General features: G+C 38.9%; 1 protein-coding gene across 9 annotated transcripts in view; it reads left to right on the forward strand.

Moving 5' to 3' along the window:
- The window catches only part of CPEB3 (cytoplasmic polyadenylation element binding protein 3), a 196988-nt gene that overhangs the window by 136839 nt on the left and 44682 nt on the right, over positions 1–15467 (forward strand). For all 9 annotated transcript variants that reach the window (XM_041744214.1, XM_041744209.1, XM_041744215.1 and 6 more), the window contains one exon: positions 11580–11698. In XM_041744214.1, the coding sequence (XP_041600148.1) occupies positions 11580–11698 (119 nt within the window). The remainder of the gene's footprint in view (positions 1–11579; positions 11699–15467) is intronic.

Raw genomic sequence — 15467 nt, forward strand, 5'->3', positions numbered from 1 at the left:
AGTTTGGCCAGTTTCCTCCCACACCCTCAGTCTGGTCTCAGTTTTCATGGTCAGGTGCTTGTTAGAACTGACTGTGACTAGAACTGACAGACTGGCTGACTTCACAAGGACCTCTTTATGTAGGAAATGTGAGGTTACATAAACAGAGCAATTTTTAAGCCCAACGCCCCAGGTCACTGCTCTGGACACAGGAAGTAGATTGCCAATTTTCAACTCTGAGGTGGTTCTACCCATCAGACTTGGTATCTAGTCCATTCCCACCTTCCCCACCCCTGCTTCCCAAGCCAGAAGTTACTAGTGCAATAAAAAAAAAAAAACACACAAAACAGACTAGACCAAAATGTTTGAGCTTCATCTGTATTTAGTAAATATAGTCAAAGAAATATATTTAGTTCTGAATCCATGGGAAACGTTCAGGAATCCATGGATTTGGGTAGTATCTGCAGAGACATCTCTACATCTTATCTTAGGTTAATCCCTTCCCTTGGAATGTCCTCCATTTTTTCACTTATGTCATGCCATTAAGATCTGTTACCACCTACAGAAAGACTTCCCTGATTTTTCTATCCATGTCTTCTTCACTGAAAGATCTGTCTTCTTTCTATGAAGTTCAACTTTTACAAGTACTTAAAAAAATACTTCTTAGAATCCTTAATGTGTTCCTATATTAGAGTTCTCTATATATTTATTCTTCATTACTTTCTTGTACTAGCTTATAAATTCCTTAAGAATAAAACCTTGTTTATGTTAGTATTCTTCTGCAGTGCCTAGAGCACATAGTAAGTGTTCGGTAAATTTTGGAAATCGGATGTTTTCATCCAAGAGGGAAAATGAATAGGGAATCCAGTTCAGAGACCTACAGTGTTCTCTAGGCAGCAGGCAGGAAATTGATGGGTGCTTCAGCTCTCCTCGTCCACTGCCCCCAATCCTATACTCTTAACTAATGAACTCTAGTCTCTGTTTTCCAAATGAGCCAAACTTTTGACCTTCTGTGCCTTGGCCTGTACTCTTTCCTAAACTTGGAATGCCTTTACTTACTGGAAGACTAAGTATCCTCCAGTTCATATATGGCCTTTGTTCTGTGGCTTTTCCTGATGTTTGGACATCTCTGCTCCATTTGTCTCTCACCAGTGCTCCTAGGAGGACACACCCCCAACACCACACTCTTCATAGTGTACTTTAGTCATTTATTTAAAGGTAGGATTTTTCCAGGACTTGGCTTCTTCATCTTTGTAGCTTCATTGCCTAGCTTCATGCTTTGTACCTCATAAATATTTTTGGTTCCATTGAATTGAATCCAAAGACAAAGACTCCTGAGGCAAACTAGGTAAGTCTTCTGACCTGAGAGCCAAGGTTAGTGAGAATGTTTGGAACAGACTTCTGTGCCAAAAAAATGTCTGAACTCAAACAGGTCTGGCTGGACAGGTGTCCTTCAGGTCTATCTAGGAAGGTCACAGGAAGTAAGGGAGCCTGGATTTTGTGCAAGGAGAGAGGTTTTGTGTGTGTGTGTGTGTGTGTGTGTGTGTGTACACAGACCATGGATTTTTCCTTCTGGGGCTGATCTCAATCGAAAGTGGCTGTCCCTTAGGTCAGCTACTGTTTTATGAATATAGCAATGGTTTGGGGAACAGCCCTACAAGCTGGAATTGTTTTCCCATTGTAGTTGATAATAGAAACATATAAACCACTAAGAGCTTTAGCTGATTTTAAGAACTATTGGATCTGGGCAGCCCAGGTGGCTCAGCGGTTTAGCGCCACCTTTGGCCCAGGGAGTGATCTGGAGACTTGGGATTGAGTCCTATGTTGGGCTCCCTGCGTGGAGCCTGCTTCTCCCTCTGCCTGTGTCTCTGCCTCTCTGTGTCTCAAATGAATGAATGAATGAATGAATAAATAAATCTTTTTTTTTTAAATAAATAAATCTTTAAAAAAAACTATTGGATCTTTAAAAGTACCAAATAGCTCTGTAGAGAATGGAATAATATATTATTCTCTTTGCCCAGAAAGACCTTGTGGTTTTAATTTTTTCTCTACAAATTTTTATTTTTAAAAATTTCAAACCTACAGAAAAACAAATCAAAACCATGTTGAGATACCACGTCACACCTGTCAGAATGGCTAAAATTAACAACATAGGAAACAGATGTTGGCAAAGATGCAGAGAAAGGGGAAAACCCTCTTACACTGTGGTAGGAATGCAAACTTGTCCAGCTACTCTGGAAAATGGCATGGAGGTTCCTCAAAAAGTTAAAAACAGAACAACCCTATGACCCAGCAATTGCACTACTAGGTATTTACCCAGAGGATATAATAATACAGTTTTGAAGGGATACATGCACCCTGATGTTTATAACAGCATTATCAATAATAGCCAAACTATGTAAAGAGCCCAAATGTCCACTGAGTGATGAGTGGATAAAGAAGATGTGGCATATATACATAATGGAATATTACTCAGCCATCAAAAAGAGTGAACTCTTGGCATTTGCAACAGTTGGGTGGAGCTAGAGTATATTATGCTGTGCAAAATAAGTCAGCCAGAGAAAGGCAAATACCATGTGATTTCACTCATATGTGTAATTTAAGAAACAAAACACGGGGTAGCCCCAGTGGCTCAGTGGTTTAGCGCCACCTTCAGCCCAGGGTGTGATCCTGGAGACCCGGGATCGAGTCCCACGTGCGGCTCCCTGCATGGAGCCTGCTTCTCCCTCTGCCTGTGTCTCTGCCTCTCTCTCTCTCTCTCTCTCTCTCTCTCTGTCTTTCATGAATAAATAAATAAATAAAATCTAAAAAAAAAAAAAAGAAAACAGATGAACATATGGGAAGGGTAAGGGAAGCAAACCATAAAAGACTCTTAACAATAGAAAACAAACTGAGGGTTAATGAAGGGGGATAGGTTAAATGGATGATGGGTATTAAGGAGGGCACTTGTTGTGATGAGCCCTGGGTATTATATGTAAGTGATGAATCACTAAATTCTGCTGAAACCAGTATTACACTATATATTGACTAGAATTTAAACAAAAATTTGAAACAAAAATTCAAACCTACAAAAAAGCTCTAAGAATAATGCAACAAACACCTATATAGCCTTCTAGATTCACCAGTTATCAGGAGTTTGCCACCTTTGCTTTCTCTCTTTTTTTTCTCTGTGTGGTGTGTGTATGTGTGTGGTTATTATTTCAGAGTAAGTTGTAGACATTAAGACCCCTCACTCCTAAGTGCTTCTGCATGTCTCCTATGAAGAAAAAATATCCAGATTGTTCTAGTTCTGTCTTTTAGAGATATTTTTTTAAAATCCAAGATCCAAACATGTGGCCTTAACATCCAACTTTAATCTTGTATTTAGTTGTCATATCTCTCTACTGTCCTTTAATTTAATTTAGACCACTTCCTAGGCTTTTTATCTTTTGTATCACTTGATGGGTCCATGTCAGATGTTTTATAGAATATCACTTAATTTGGAATTATCTGATTGTTTCCTCATAATGAGATTCAAGTAAAACACTGTTGGCAGGAATAGTATGTAGATGATGTGCTGCATTGAGGAGGACATAGTACAGGAGGCATGTTAAGTTTACCCTGTTGTTGGTGATGTTACGTTTGATCATTTGGGTAAGGTGTTATCTGCCAGATTCCTCCATTTTAAAAGTACCTCTCTCTCCCTTTGCAAATACTGATTAATCTCTGAAGTGATACTTTAAGAGTATGTTAAATATCTTGTATCCCCTTCCGAAATTCACCGATTGGTTTTAGAATCCATTGATGATTCTAGCTTAAGTCAATTATTACTGTGATGATGATACTCATTTTATTTTTTTTTTATTTTTGTTTATTTATGATAGTCACACAGAGAGAGAGAGAGAGAGAGAGGCAGAGACATAGGCAGAGGGAGAAGCAGGCTCCATGCACCGGGAGCCCGACATGGGATTCGATCCCAGGTCTCCAGGATCGCGCCCTGGGCCAAAGGCAGACGCCAAACTGCTACGCCACCCAGGGATCCCCGATGATACTCATTTTATTAAAATCTTATTTAGTGAGATATCTGCTTTTTCAGTCCCTTGAGTACCTTTATTCTAAATACATCACTTATGGGGCACCTGAATGGCTCAGTGGGTCTGACTCTTGGTTTAGGCTCAGGTCATGATCTCACAGTTGTGGCATTGAGCCCCATGTTTGTTTCAGATTCTCTCTCCCTTTCCCTCCTGCTCACGGTCTCTCTCAAATACATATATACATACATACAAATATACATACATACAAGATAAATACTAAATAAATAAAATCTAGATAAATAACTTAGAAATACATTGAAAGCCAATAAGCATCTTTAGTAAATATGACAATTTGATTGACCTTAATAAAACTGAATCTAAACTTCTGATGATTTTGAAATTCATCATTTCTTCTTAATAATAGTTTTGTGGGCTTTAGAACAGATATATCTGCACAGGCCTTAAATTGTAGCACTAAAGCACAGATGACCATTTTATGCTTCTTAAAACACTGTGAAAGTAACCATAAATAATAAGTAGGCAGTCCTCATTTGCTAATGATAATGAATTTTTTACCTCATCATTTTTAAGTGAGATAGTATAAGTGAATGTATTAAGAATGAGGGCTCTGTAAGCTGACCTAGGTTTTAATCCGAGTGTCCCTTAACCCCTTGAAGTTTCAGTTTCCTCATCTATAAAATGAGAATAACAACCATATTTACCTCAGAATTACTGCGAGGATGAAAAGAGCTTGCAGATGTAAAGTGTTTATTATTAGCAAAGTGCCTGGCACACTGTAAGCACTTCATAAGTGATGTTGGTGGTGAAGTTGGTGGTGATGGTTATTTGTACTAGGGATCAAGTATTTAAAAATTCTAACATGAAAAATTATGTATTTAAGAGCTCAGGAAGCATTGTTTTTGACAGGTAGCCAAGAACATTTTGGAGGTTGTTGTACTTAATGTGTTCTCAGGTATTAAGAGGAAAAAAAATTGTTAATTAAATGTACCCTGCAAAAACCTGGCCAAATAAGATGGAATTATCCCAATTAAGTCCCCCTCAACCCCATACTTCCTGTTCCTCTTCACCCCAGAGAAGTATGGTCAGTCCAGGCTTGTCAAAAAATCTCTCACTGTTTAACTCTTCCTCTCCAACCTATTTGGTACCAGTGGGAAAGCCAGCAATTTCCTGCCATCCATTGTACCTAACCCAGAGTCATGATGGTGATAGTGCTAAGAATTCCTGTTGCTTCCCCCAGAGCCCATAGTTCCACTCACAGACTGGCTCTGAGTTGAGGGCCTCCCATATCTCACCACATCGCTGAAGCCCCCTCACATTCCTCAGGTATGTGGGAAACAAGGTCACCATTTCTGAAACTGAATTTTTATGATCCTTTTTGTCTCTTACTGGATCAGAGGGCAATGGAGAACAGAGGGAGCTTATAATTTTTTGGTCAAGCGTTTTTATATACCTTTCAAACTAATAGAAGAACCTGCCACCAGAGTGACAGTTTGAGGAGCCCTATTTGTAAATATAATAGAAAGCTCCCCACAAGTGGAGGGAGGGACAGGGTCCCAGGCAAATTCCCTGTAGAGTACAGAGACCAGCACAGGATAGAGTTTGATGCCACCATCTGAGATCATGACCTGAGCTGAAATCAAGAGGTAGATGCCACCCAGGTGCCCTAATAGTAGGTTTTTATTTAAAGAATGTGTTAGAATAAGCAAATAATATCACATCTGATAATTCTCTCTCTTGATGGAAATGGCTAGTGATATATGAAATTAAAATATTAAATAAGGGGTGTGACTCAAGTTTAACAATTTCCCTTATCTAATGCTAAGAGGATGTTATTACTGAGAATGGCACCTTGCTGATCAGGGAGGGAGTAGAAATGACTTAGTATAAAAGATTATTTGTTGTAAGAGTTATCCTGAAGAAATTGGTAAAGTATTATGAGCCATTGCTTGGGAAAGGAGAAGTTGTTTGTAGATATTTTTCTTGGTAATAATATTTGTAGCAGGTTTTTGTTTCTGACTCCCCATTGTTTTTACTCTGTCTTATGTTACTGTTAACATTTATGGTTATAAGAGAGGCCTGATTAAAGATCTGCTTGCTTTTATGGTAACTACTCATCTGCTATGGGGAGATACTCTCCCTCTCCTCTGATGCACAAATTGAGCTTAGTGCTGGAATTAATGTGGAAGATTTCAGAGGATGGGCCACACTATGCCAGAAAATGCAGTCAGCCTGATGGCCTTCTGGTGGCAAGGAGCTGGAGAAAGCCCCAGCTCAATGTGCATACCCCATTTCCAGGCCTTTTTTTTTCTTTTTAGTTGGCTCTATGTCCAGCCTAGAGCCAACATGGGGCCTGAACTCAAGACCCTGAGATCAAGAACCAAGCCAAGATCAAGAGCCAGATAGCCAACCCACTGAGCCACACAGCTGCCCCTCCCCAGGCCTTTTTGATGTTCCTGTGCTTCATGTACGCAGATGAGGTCCTCTCCAAGAACAAGATATCCAGTGTGCCTCTGAGGACCTTTATAGACCATCTGTACCAGGGTGTAATGTGATGAGGCAGGAGGTTTGAGAGAACATGCTGAGACCTCCTCTTTGTGATTTGCGTTTTTTAACCCACTCATCTCTAATACTCACTTTGGCAAGTGGAATTAATATTCTCACATTAAATGAAAACACTGAGTTTTTAATATATTTCTTGGGGCTTGGTGATTGATACTATTTCCAATAGAGAAAGGATATGAAAGAATTACATTTTTTCTAGTTTTGTTGTTAGGTTTTATTTTTCTTGCCTTGCCACCTGCTGAATCCTTTGACCCATCTAGCCTGGGGCAGAGCCCAGAAAACAGCTCTGGGTCCTCCCATGTAGGCAGCTTCCTTGATGTATCTACATACCCACTACTGTGGGCTTAGTGCTGTCCCGTTTGTGTTGACTTCTGCCTGTTGCATTGGCCACTCTTGGTTTGTCAAGTAATGGTTGATCTTTTTCCTTCTGTGTTTGTTTGGATGGTAGTGGTAGATCTTTCTTCTACAGTATTTACTTGAATACTTTGAAAAATCTTTTTTTTTTAATTTTTTTATTATTTATTTATGATAGTCATATACTTTGTATAGTAGACAAAAGGTTGAGAAAAAGGTTTTGTTTTGTTTTGTTTTGTTTTGTTTTTTTAAGTACCCATTATTCATTATCTACTGCTACTGTCATTATGTGTTGCCCAGGACTCCAAGAGTTTTGCTCTAGGCCAGTCAATTAACATCTTTGTTTGATGCATGAGAATCTTCTGAATATGGAAGTTCTTACTCTTCTCCACCATTTACACCTTTCTGGCATGCAGTGCATCAGAGTAGAACCATACTGGTGATATGTTTTTTTGAGGTCAGTAGCAGGACTGGGAGTGAGATGACAGCTGAGAGACTAAGCAAAACTAGACGGGTTGAATAGTCTAACTTAGACTAGCTTGTGATGGGCCTTTGCCCAGCTGCCATACATGAATGCTGATGTGGCAATGGATGATAAAATTGGTCCCTGAAACATCTGTTGACCTATTTGAAGTCTTTACTGATTCTCTGAAGTCAGAGTCCTTGCTCCTCTGGGCTACCATGGCACCTTTTGTCTCCATGTATCTCTTTCAGCTTTGTAGCAAATAGTTCATTGTCTAAATGTCTGTTTCTTCTACCACATAAGGCTCATGACAGTAGGAACCTACTCTCTTCCATCTCAGTTTTCTCATAATCCATAGGTTGTGTCCCACTTGTAACAGTTGCTTCAGTAAATCTTACTGAATCAAAGTGAGCAAAGCTGCCTGTCTCCATGGAAGTTCTGCAGCTAGCCTCTGTTTATCAGTTGTATACTCTACCATGAGATAAGAGAGTATCCTTGGAGAAAGTAAGCATCATCATCAGAAGTAACATGTAAAAACACTAGGCTATTATTTTCTTTTTTTTGGACAACTTTTCTTGGGATATAATTCACATACCATACAGTTTACCCGTTTAAAATGTAAAATTCAGTGGTTTTCAGTATGTTCAGAGTTATGCCACTATCATTACCACAGTCAGTCTTAGAAAATACTCATCATCCCCAAAAAGAAGTTCTGTACCTAGTCTCCCCAGTCCTTAGCACTAGGCAATCACTAATCTATTTTTCTGTCTCTATAGATTTGCCTATTCTGGGCATTTTATATAAATGGAATCATATAATATTTGTGCCTGGCTTCTTTCACTTAGCATAATATTTTCAAGGTGCACCCATGTTATAACATGTGTCAAGCCTAAATCTTGATGGAAGCTGGGGAACAGATGATGTTTGTTTTTTGGGTAGTGATTGTGGCTCAAGCCAATAATGAGTTTGCCTGCTCTTATGATGACCGGATCTATAGGCATACCACAGAGATATTGTGGGTTTGATTCCAGACCACTGCAATAAAGCAAATATTTTAATAAAGTGAATCAAGTAATTTTTTCCAGTACATATAAAAGTCATACATATAGTTTATACTATACTGTAGTCTATTAAGTATGCAATAGCATTATATCTTAAAAAACTGTACATACCTTAAATAATAAAATATGCTGACCATCATCTGAGCTTTCAGTGAGTTATAATCTTGTTGGTGGAGAATCTTTTCTGTGTTCATGGCTGCTGACAGATCAGGGTGGTGATTGTTAAAAGTTAGGATGGCTGTGGTTTCTTAAAATAGTACAACAGTTAACTTTGCCATATCAGTTGACTCCTTTCACAAATGATTTTTCTATAGCATATAATGCTGTTTGATAGCATGTTACCCACAGTAGAACTTCTTTCAAAATCGAGGTCAGTCTTGTCAAACCCTGCCTCTGCTTTGTAATCTAAGTTTATGTAATATTCTAAATCTTTTGTTATCATTTCAACAATCTTCATAGCATCTTCACCAGGAATAGATTGCATCTCAAGAAACCATTTTCTTTACTCATCCATGAGAAACAACTCGTCTGTTAAAGTTTTATCATTAAAACTGGCTGAGATTACAGCCATTCAGTTACATCTTCAGGCTTCACTTCTAATTCTAGTTCTCTTGTTATTTCTATTTCACATCTGCAGTTACATCCTCCACTTGAGTCTTGAACCCCTCAAAGTCATCTTTAGGTTGGAATCAACTTCTTCCAAATTCCTGTCATGGTGATATTTTGACCTCTTCCCATAAATCATGATTGTTCTTAATGACATCTAGAATAGTGGATCTTTTCCAAAAGATTTTCAATTTACTTTGCTCAGATCCATCAGAGGAATCTGGCAGCTATAGTCTGATGAAATGTATTTCTTAAATAATAAGACTTGGTGGGGCGGGGGTGCCTGGCTGTTTCAGTTGGAGTTATGGGTGACTCTTGATCTCAGGTGTGGGGTTGAGGCCACAAATTTAGTAATTTCTAAATTTGTGGGCTCAAACAAATTTAGTAATTTCTACACCCAACAGGGGTTGGGTGTAGAAATTACTAAAATAAGTTAATAAACTTAAAAAAATAAGGCTTGAAAGTTGAAATGACTTTTTAATCCATGGGCTACAGAGTGGACATTGGGTTAGCAGGCATGAAAACAATATTCATTTCACTGTATACCTCCATCAATACTCTTAAGGGACCTAGTGTATTGTCAATGAGCAATAATATTTTGAAATAATTTCTGAGCAGTGGGTCAATAGTGGGCCTAAAATATTCAATAAACTATCTTGTAAACAGATGTATTGTCATCCAGGCTTTATTCCACTTATAGAGCACAGGCAAAATAGATCTCTCATAATTCTTAAGAGCTGTAGGATTTTCAGAATGATCAGTGAGCCTTGCCTTCAACATAAAGTCACCAGCTATATTAACCCCTAACTAGAGAGTGAGCCTGTCCTTCAAAGCTTTAAAGATTAGCATTGACTTCTCCTCTTTAGCTATGAAAGTCCTAGATGGCATTATCTTCCAATAGAAGGCTGTTTCATCTACATTGAAAAAGCTGCTGTTTATGGCAGGCACCTTCATTAATTACCTTTAGCTAGATCTTCTGGATAACCTGCTGCAGCTTCTACATCAGCATTTGCTGCTTTACCTTGTACTTTTATGTCATGGAGATGACTTCTTTCTTTAAACTTGATGAATCAACCTCTGCTAGTTTCCAAATTTTCTTTTTTTTTTTTTACATTTTTTTTTTTATTCATGAAAGACACAGAGGAGAGAGAGAGAGAAAGGCAGAGACACAGGCAGAGGGAGAAGCAGGCTTCATGCCGGGAGCCCGACATGGCACTCTATCCCGGGACTCCAGGATCCTGGGCCGAAGGGAGGTGCTAAACTGCTGAGCCACCCAGGGATCCCCTAGTTTCCAACTTTTCTCTTTCAGTTTCCTCACCTCTCTTAGCCTTCACAGAATTGCGGAGAGTTAAGGCTTTTCCCTGGATTAGGCTTTGGTTGAAGGGAATATTGTGGCTGGTTTGATCTTCTATCTAGACCACTAGAACTTTTTTCATATCAGCTATAAAGCTGTTTTGCTTTCTGGGGCATCTGGGTGGCTCAGTGGTTGAACATCTGCTTTCAGCTCAGGTTGTGATCCTGGGGCCCTGGCTCCCCATGGGGAGCCTACTTCTCCCTCTGCCTATGCCTCTGCCTCTCTGTGTCTTTCATGAATAAATAAATAAATAATCTTTCTTTTTTTTTTTGAAGCTGTTTTGCTTTCTTATCATCATGTGTTCACTGGAGTAGCACTTTTAATTTCCTTCAAGAATTTTTCCTTTGCATGTGCAACTTGACTAACTGGCTCAAGAGACCTAGCTGTCAGCCTCTCTCAGCTTTTGACATGTCTTCTGCACTATGCTTAATCATTTCTAGTTGTTGATTTAAAGTGAGAGATGTGTGACTCTTCCTTTTACTTGAACACTTAAAGGCCCTTGGTTATTCATTGGCCTACTTTCACTGTTGTTGTATCTCAGGAAATAGAGAGGCCCACAGAGAGGAAGAGAGACAGTGGAACGGCTGGTTAGTGGAGCGGTTACAACACACGCAATGTCTATTAAGTTCACCGTCTTATGTGGGCCGAGTTCATGGCTCCCAGAACAATCACAATAGTAATATCAAAGATCCCTGATCACAGATCACCTTGCCAAATGTAATAATAATGAAGAAAAAGTTTGAAATATTGTAAGAATTACCAAAATGTGACACAAAGACACAAAGTAAGCAAATGCTGTTGGAAAAAAAATGGCTCCAATAGATTTACTTAATGTAGGGTTACCACAAGCCTTCAATGTTTAAAAAACTGAATATCTATGAAGCACAATAAAATGAGGTATACTTGTATTTCATGGAAATTCCATAGAGTTCTGAACTTGCTCCCCTGAGTAATTATGAGAATTAAGCAAGATATTGTCTATGAGTACTTAATCCATTGCTTGGCATATGAGGGCCTCAGTGATTATTACTTCCCTATGTCCCATTTTATGTTCTTTGATTTTAGTAAGAATTCGCCAAAGTGAAACAACAGGTAAATTTTTATTTGGTACCTCGAGTTCAGTGTACTGATTTCTCTCTATACCCTTTTGTTTTTGTCCTCCCAAGGCTATGCCTTTCTCCTGTTCCAAGAGGAGAGCTCAGTACAAGCATTGATAGATGCCTGCCTGGAAGAAGACGGGAAGCTGTACCTGTGCGTGTCAAGCCCCACTATCAAGGATAAACCGGTAAGTAATATGCAGCCAGCTGTTGCTTTTCTAGAGCACACAAGCATTTGGAATAGCTGATGACTACCTTTTTGTAATGGGAATACTGGTTACTTGGATCCTCTTACCCAGGGTGACCTTGCTATGCAGTAGAGCTGGACTGTTGTGGATGAGAAACTAATAACAAATTACTCAGTATTTTGTTTTATACCTTTGGGACTGTGTGTAAACAAATGTGTCCTTGTCTTTCACTTTACAACTCTTTTAAGCTAATTCCTATTCAGTAACTCTGAATTGAAGTAAACAATGCTCTTAGTGGTTTTGGCAGCTGGTTTCTGTCATTATTTCAGATCAAGGACAGGAATAATTTATTATTTTTAAAAAAATGATCATAATCGGCAATGTTTATGCTCCTGTGAATGCAAGGCATTGTGTTGGGTGGTACCCACAACTGACTAACTAGAGCCTTCTAGGCCAGAAGCTTACATTCTCAAATGGATAACTTTGAACAGGGCAGGAGAAGGCAAGGACAGGGAACATGGACCCAAAACCATAAATAAATGTACACTTATACAGAGTTTATGTTAAGAGTTTGTGGCTTCTAAGCCAAAGAGTGTTAGAAGTTATTGGTTAAGAGAAGACTGCATCCTTTCTCCTGACAGAGAGGTTTTCGGTATAGAAGGAGCAAGACTATTCAGAATAACAACAAAAAGAAATTGGTTAACATGTTAGAAGTAGGATCGAGGGAAATTAGGAGGGGGTGAGTTTGTGTATCAAGATTTGGTGCTAGGAGTGGGAAATAGGGTAAAAATAGTGATACAAACCAAGGGACCAAAGTAGGTATCTCTCACAGGGCCTGCAACATGCCCTGTCAGACTTACACCAGACATGTGGGGCTTGCTTGGCGTTTAGGTTTATTCTCAGAAATATGCATGGGGAAAGAGTTGGGAAGAGAAGTAGAAGTCTTGACTCTAGCTAATTTTACATTATCTGCTTGGCTCAGAATAAGTCATCTAGTCCTTACAGAATCTTGATTTCCTTATCTATAAAATGGAAGGAATATGGTTTCTCTCTAGGAGGTTGAGCAGCTCAGGTAAGAGAGGAAAATAAATATGAAAGCATTTGGGACTTGTGCAAGTGTAACTAGATGATGCTATTGGTGTCACAGTGCTGTAGTGAGGAGAGAAAGTTTAGAGCATATCTACATAGTAAGGTCTGTTGAAAAGAATGGTGACTTCTAGAACAGAGTTTATGGTTGGTTGCAAAAGAATGATGCTGGGACTTGTCTACCTATAAGAGGGAGACTGCAGCATGGAAAGTAGAAGGAGTTAATAAAGAATGGGGATACTGAGTCACAGAATAATCAATGCAATAGAAGAAGCAAGGATTTTAGCAAGTGTGACAGTACAAGCAGTGCTGTATTTTTCAAATTCTGGGGCTATTACCAAATTTTTATAGCAGTTAGCAGACTTGGATAAGGTAACTATACAGGTGGGAAAAAAGAGTAGGGAACCTTTGTTAGCTTTGATCTTAATTTAAACAGTGTGGAGAAGCTGTGCATTGTGATTAGAATGAGAGTGTGCAGTATTTCATCTAAGTAAATAATAAGAAAGCTGACATAACTTCTCTAAACCTCTTTGGAATAGTGTGAGATTAGAAATAGAAAGACTGATCCCAATTTGGCAGGTTTAGATGTCTGAAAGGTAAATGGTTAACGTCCAAGAGAGCCTCTGCCATTGTAGGAGAGGATTTGAAATATATTTATACATTAAAAAAAAAAAAGCAGAGGAGTAGAAGTCCACATAAAGATAGTTATGCCCAAAGTAGATTAAGAAGCTGTTGAATTGAGGGGAGGAGACTGGAGTTGAGCAGATGGGCTTGTGTACCTTGGAAGAGTCATGTCACTGGCTCTGTGGAGAAGGAAGATATTATGCCTTGTCTGAGCAGGCCTTCACCAGGACTGGACATCTCTTGAGAAGGGAATGAGCAGTGGCAGTTACAGATGGTGGTGGTATGTTGTTTTCCCTCCAAATACATGTATTACCCTGGGCTTGAAGAACTTTCAAAAATAATTAGTGTAATTATCTGTTTTAGAAATGTTTATGGGGAAACTAACTTTCACTGTTTGTGTTTCTACAAATTTCTGCTTATTGCAGTTTTCATTTTCTGAACTCAAGTGAAGCAGTTTTATTGGAGCTTGGTGAATTCTGAATGATGGCCGCTGATCACGTATTTCTTTAACCCAGGCATACTCAGAATTTCCAGCATAAGCAATTTGAATAAAACTTAGGATGGGAAACAGAAAAGTCCCCAAATACCTGTTATTCTAATGAACTGGATCCCATTTTGGGTTCTAGTTCTTTTGGCTCCATTTTTGAAACCTTCTGTTGGCTTCAACTCCACATCTATCACTCCCAGCCTCATTTGGCCACACTTCCCCACTCAGGTTTCGGTACATTCCACCTCATTTTGGATGCTCCCACAGAAAGTAAGAGCAGGGTTGAACTATTGGGAGTAAATGAGGACCTTGGCAATAACTCAAGGTAAAGTCAACCTTTGGAACTTATTCACCAAACTTCCTGAGCTATGGCTCTTTTTTGCTTTTTCTTAGCTTGGCTACCCTTCAGGATTCTAGTGCCCTCGTTCTATTGTTTAGTTTTTTCTGATCCTCCCTGGATTTCTCCTTGGAAATATACAGCGTTCCAGAATGATCTCACAGAATTTCTGTGATCTCACAGATTTCTATCATTTGACTTTCTTCCTTATCTCTTCCCCCTAAATCAAACCCACATTCTGTTTGTATGGATTAGGTTAATCAGATTGTTTTCCTAATACAGAGCCTGATAGCAAGGTCCCCTCTCACCTTTCTAAAATCTTGTTTGTTTTTCAACTCAAATCCCTAACCAGTGGATTTCAGATAGTATTAGAAGATATTTTTGGTGAGTGATTTACCTTTCAATTATGACCACTCGGGCTACCCTATGTATAAGTCTGATCCTGAAAGATAGCAGAAGACACTGCAATCTATAGCTTGTTCAATTGACTTCTCAGTCCCAAAAGAGTGGGTAAACAAATTGGCAAGAGCAGGAGTTATTGGAAAGCTCCTAGATTTGTGATATTTTTCCTACTCTAGTAAGAGGAGTTCTATTGCTCAGATGTTCTAGGCATCCCAGAGGATAGCTGTGTTCTTGTCTAGGTTTCCAGTGAAGTGGACAGACATCGTGGTCTCTCTTGTCAAACTAACTCCATCCACTTTTTGAATTATAGACTAAATTTGGAGGTTCAAAGTAGCAAACTAATAGAGCAGGAAACTTGCCAGAGTCTAACAGAGATGAGGCTGAAAAATAGTAACTTTGAAAACAAGGTGTGGAAGGAGATGTTTATGGTTCTTACCTTCTAAAACACTTTGGCCAGAGATGTGGGATAGTAGACACCTTGAAAGGAGTATCAGAAGTTTTCCACTTCTTCTTCCTTACAATTTATATCATAATCACTATTTATAAATATCCTGAAATATGACAGGTTGATTTTACTATATAGTTGATCCTTGAACAATGGGATGAGATGGGGGTAGGGTGGGTACTGACCCCTGTGTAGTTGAAAAACCCACAGATAACTTTTGACTCCCCAGAAACTTAATTACCAATACCCTTGACAAAAAGCCTTAATAATAACATACACAGTTGATTAAATATATTGTATGTTAAATGGACTGAATACCATATTCTTACAATAAAGTAAGCTAGAGAAAAGAGAATGTTACTAAGAACATCATAAGGAAAAGAAAAAG

The sequence above is a fragment of the Vulpes lagopus genome, chromosome 2, assembly GCF_018345385.1.
Source record: "Vulpes lagopus strain Blue_001 chromosome 2, ASM1834538v1, whole genome shotgun sequence".
Taxonomy (NCBI): Eukaryota; Metazoa; Chordata; class Mammalia; order Carnivora; family Canidae; genus Vulpes; species Vulpes lagopus.